This window comes from Chiloscyllium plagiosum, chromosome 46, assembly GCF_004010195.1.
Source record: "Chiloscyllium plagiosum isolate BGI_BamShark_2017 chromosome 46, ASM401019v2, whole genome shotgun sequence".
NCBI classification, from domain to species: domain Eukaryota; kingdom Metazoa; phylum Chordata; class Chondrichthyes; order Orectolobiformes; family Hemiscylliidae; genus Chiloscyllium; species Chiloscyllium plagiosum.
Genome location: NC_057755.1, coordinates 7,628,049 through 7,632,166, shown reverse-complemented (window position 1 = coordinate 7,632,166; position 4,118 = coordinate 7,628,049). Strand labels below are relative to the sequence as shown.

The window sequence follows — 4,118 nt, the reverse complement described above, 5'->3', positions numbered from 1 at the left end:
TTCTCATCCTTTCACACTAAAGAGCGGGGGCGGGTTGGCCATACTCTTCCTGAAGAATCTTCCATTGAATTTAATAGATTGTGTTAAAGATGAATACGGTCGGTTTGTTATCCTTAAGGCCCGAACACATGGCGAGGAATATGTTATTTTAAATGTCTATTGTCCAACCCCTTAACGTTTTGACTGATGCACTAAGCTGATGGCTTTGCACCGTGACATATTATTATAGCGGGGGACTTTAATTGCCTGATGGACCCTGTGTGCTGGATAGAATGCCCAAAGGCCCCCAAAAGCTTCCTCCACAATCTACACAGTTGGGAGATCTGTGTGTGGAATTGGGGTTGCTAGATGTTTGGCGACATCTCCACCCAACAGGCAAGGACTTAACGTTCTTTTCCAATCCTCATGAGTGCCATACGAGGATTGATTATTTTCCTGACTTCCACGGCTCATCTAGGTTCGATGGTATCTTGTTCAATTGGGAATATTGCCATCTCTGATCATGCAGCAGCAGATTTAGTGGCTTAAGGGTAATGCAATGAGCTCACGGTACTGGCGAATGGATCCCTTCATCCTCACAGAGCAGGGAATTGATCAGGTGGAATGGCTGGATCTTTTTCATACCCTGGAATGGTCTGGCCTGACTGAAGTGTTCACTAGCTGGGTAAGGGTCCTTTACAGAGATCCTCTGGCGGCGGTTCTCACCAATGGTGCAAGGTCTGATCATTTTAACTATGGTCGGGGCAGTCGGCAAGGCTGTCCCTTCTCACCTTTGCTTTTCACATTGGTGACTGAGCCGTTGGCGGAGGCCGTTGTTGGGGACCCTGATATCGCTGCCCAAAAGGTGGGATCGAAGGTGCATAAGATCACACTACATACGGATGACGGTCTTATTTTTCTCTCGAACCTGGCAGTCTTGGTGCACTGTTTGACACAGTGTATTAATTCGGTTGGTTCTTTCTCAGGTTACAAGATCAATTTTTCAAAGTCGGAGGCTATGCCTACGGGGCGGGGTGGTCTTCGGCGAAAACCTGCCGTGGAAGGTGGGTTCCCCTTTAAATGGGCACAGGGAGATTTTCTTTACTTGGGCCTCTCTGTTACCCCTGAGCTTTGATCAGTTATTCAAGGCGAATTTTGTTCATTTGTTTGACAAGATTAAACACGACCTTCAAAGGTGTGGGGGCGCTTCCAATATCATGATTGGGTCCAGTTGCTCTTATCCTCGCTTATTGCGCCCTTTGCGGATGCTCCCTTTGTTCTTTCCTAGGCAATTGAACGGCTGGTTTAGTTCTTTTATTTGGTGCTATAAGCGGCCCCTTATTAAGCTTACAAAACTGCAACTGCCAGAGAGATTGGGGGGAGTGGACCTCCCAGACATTCGAAGATATCAACTGAGCTCTCTTCTATCTTTTATAAGTGACTGGGCCTATGGGGACTCGGCATTGACATGTTTGGACATTGAGGCCTCCTCAAGTGTCCTCTTATCAACCTGTTCTTTTTAGACAAAATGAGGACAGTTGCGGAACATCGCTATAATCCAACAGTTACTAACATGGTCAAAACATGGAGGGCAATGAGGGAGATGGAAGCTACTATGCCTAAAACATCTTTTCTTACTCCCATAGTTGGCATGTCGGATTTCTGGCCAGGCACAATGGAGCCCAGGTTTAAACTTTGGGCGGATAGGGGATTCTCATCTTTGGATGATCTGTTTGAGGACAAAATGTTGATGTCATTTGAACAAATAACTCGGAAATATGGATTGTCAAATAGGGACCGCTTCTGTTTCTTTCAGATTAGAGGTTTCAATCTGAAAGGAGACCATGCTTTTGACTGAATGTTATAGATCTGATAGGGAAAAAAAGGGCACTTCAGGCTAAGAGCTCTCTTTCATTGAGTACTCGCTATCATTTGTTGGGGGAGGTTCCGCAGGTAACATCGAGCATCTACGTGAGGTCTGGGAGAGAGAGTTAGGAGTTGAGATCACTTTGGAAACATGACAGGACATTTCTGAGAATACGAGGAGAATTTCGATATATAATAGGACCCATGCTATGCAGTTAAAGATTGTTCATAGGGCTTACCTGGCCCCAGATCATCTTGTGAAATTTAAGCAGGGAGCATCTTCAATGTGCCCCAAATGTAAAATAAATATGGGTACCCTCACTCATTGTGTGTGGTCTTGCCACAGGCTCCATGCGTGTTGGAATGCTGTGGCAGGAGTATCAGAAGAATCAGAATCAGAATCAGAATCCCTACAGTGTGGAAACAAGCCCTTCGGGCCAACAAGTCCACACTGACCCTCCAAAGAGTAATTCACCCCCAGGCCCGTTCCCCTGCCCTATTTTTACCCCTGACTCATGCACCTAATCTACACATCCCTGAACACTGTGGGCAATTCAGCATGGCCAATTCACCTGACCTGCACATCTTTGGACTGTGGGAGGAAACCAGAGCACCCGGAGGAAACCCACGCAGACACGGGGAGAATGTGCAAACTTCACACGGACAGTCACCCGAGGCGGGAATCAAACCCGGGTCCCTGGTGCTGGGATGCAGCAGTGCTAACCACTGCAGGGGTTCTATGATTCAGATGACAGTCCAAGGTTAATTGTACCACTGGTCAAGCAGGATGTTAGAGGACCAGCCAGGCTGGGTTTTTAAATCAGCACAAATAGTTGACTTGTTTGCAGCCACTGTTACTCAGACTAGCTTGCAAGTCCAAACTTGTATCAACTGACGACATTTCTCTATCTGATGTGGCGGGATTTCAACCCAAAGCATCATCTGGGCCTCTGGTTTACCGTAGTAATACTGTGTGCCAACCTTAAACCCATTACTCACTCGTTACCGCTATTAATGCAGCCTAGGATTCCACAGGAAAGGAGTAGGGGTGGAAGAGCAAGGAAGGAAGGGGGAATTAGGAGGAGATGGAAACAGGGAGGTGGGACCTGGGAATTGGTTGCAGGGGGAGGAGGAATGACGTTGCTCTGACCTTTCGGGCTGGGGTGCAGGAGACTCGCACCCTCAGTGGCCTCGGGCACCTCCTGCCCCTCAGCCGTGCCTCCTTCCGTCTCGTCTCTCTGCTCATCCTTCTCTCCCTCGGTTCCTTCTCCTTCTTTGGGAGATTCGACCCGGCTCGAAGTTTCCACAGCTTGGCGGAACGTAAGTATGCCAGAGCCCTCACATTGCATCCTGTCCCAACAAAGAATTTCCATGTGAACCACAACGTCCAATCATTACCAGTCTCACAAACTGTTCCATACAGTTAAAAATCTCACAACACCAGGTTATAGTCCAACAGGCTTATTTGGAAGCTCTAGCTTTCGAGGCGTTGCCTCTACATCAGGTGGTTGTGGTATGGGACCAGAAGACACAGAATTTATAGCAAAAGGGTTACAGTGTATTGGAGCTGTAATGATATATTATACAAATTTAGATTAAGACCTTCATCTTTTAGAATGGGATATGCTACTTTAATATGTAAACCCCAAAATTCCTTTTAAGTTACATTCTTAAGATAGCGTCAGCTTTTCTAACAATCGGTGCCATCTCAGCTCAGTTAATGCATTAAAGCTGTGAGGTTAAAGTCTGTCTGTGCCCCAATGTTGAGTCAAGGGGGACTTAGAATACAGAAGAATACAGCACAGTACAGGCCCTTTGGCCCTCGATGTTGCGCTGATCCAAGCCCACCTAACCTACACTAGCCCACTATCCTCCATATGCCTATCCAATGCCCGCTTAAAAGAGTCCACCACTGCTACTGGCAGGGCATTCCATGAACTCACGACTCGCTGAGTACAGAACCTACATCTGTCCTATACCTACCACCCCTTAATTTAAAGCTTTGCCCCCTCGTAATAGCTGACTCCATACGTGGAAAAAGGTTCTCACGGTCAACCCTATCTAAACCCCTAATCATCTTGTACACCTCTATCAAGTCACCCCGAAACCTTTTTTTCTCCAATGGAAACAACCCCAAGTGCCTCAGCCTTTCCTAATACGATCTTTCTACCATACCAGGCAACATCCTGGTAAACCTCCTCTGCACCCGTTCCAGTGCCACCACATCCTTCCTATAGTATGGCGACCAAAACTGCACACAATACTCCAGATCC

General features: G+C 47.0%; 1 protein-coding gene across 1 annotated transcript in view; it reads right to left on the bottom strand.

The window, feature by feature from the left end:
- LOC122544119 (solute carrier family 43 member 3-like) overlaps window positions 1-4,118 on the bottom strand; it is a 50,541-nt gene that overhangs the window by 13,306 nt on the left and 33,117 nt on the right. The window contains exon 7 of the mRNA XM_043683158.1: window positions 2,996-3,195. Within this exon, the coding sequence (XP_043539093.1) occupies window positions 2,996-3,195 (200 nt within the window). The remainder of the gene's footprint in view (window positions 1-2,995; window positions 3,196-4,118) is intronic.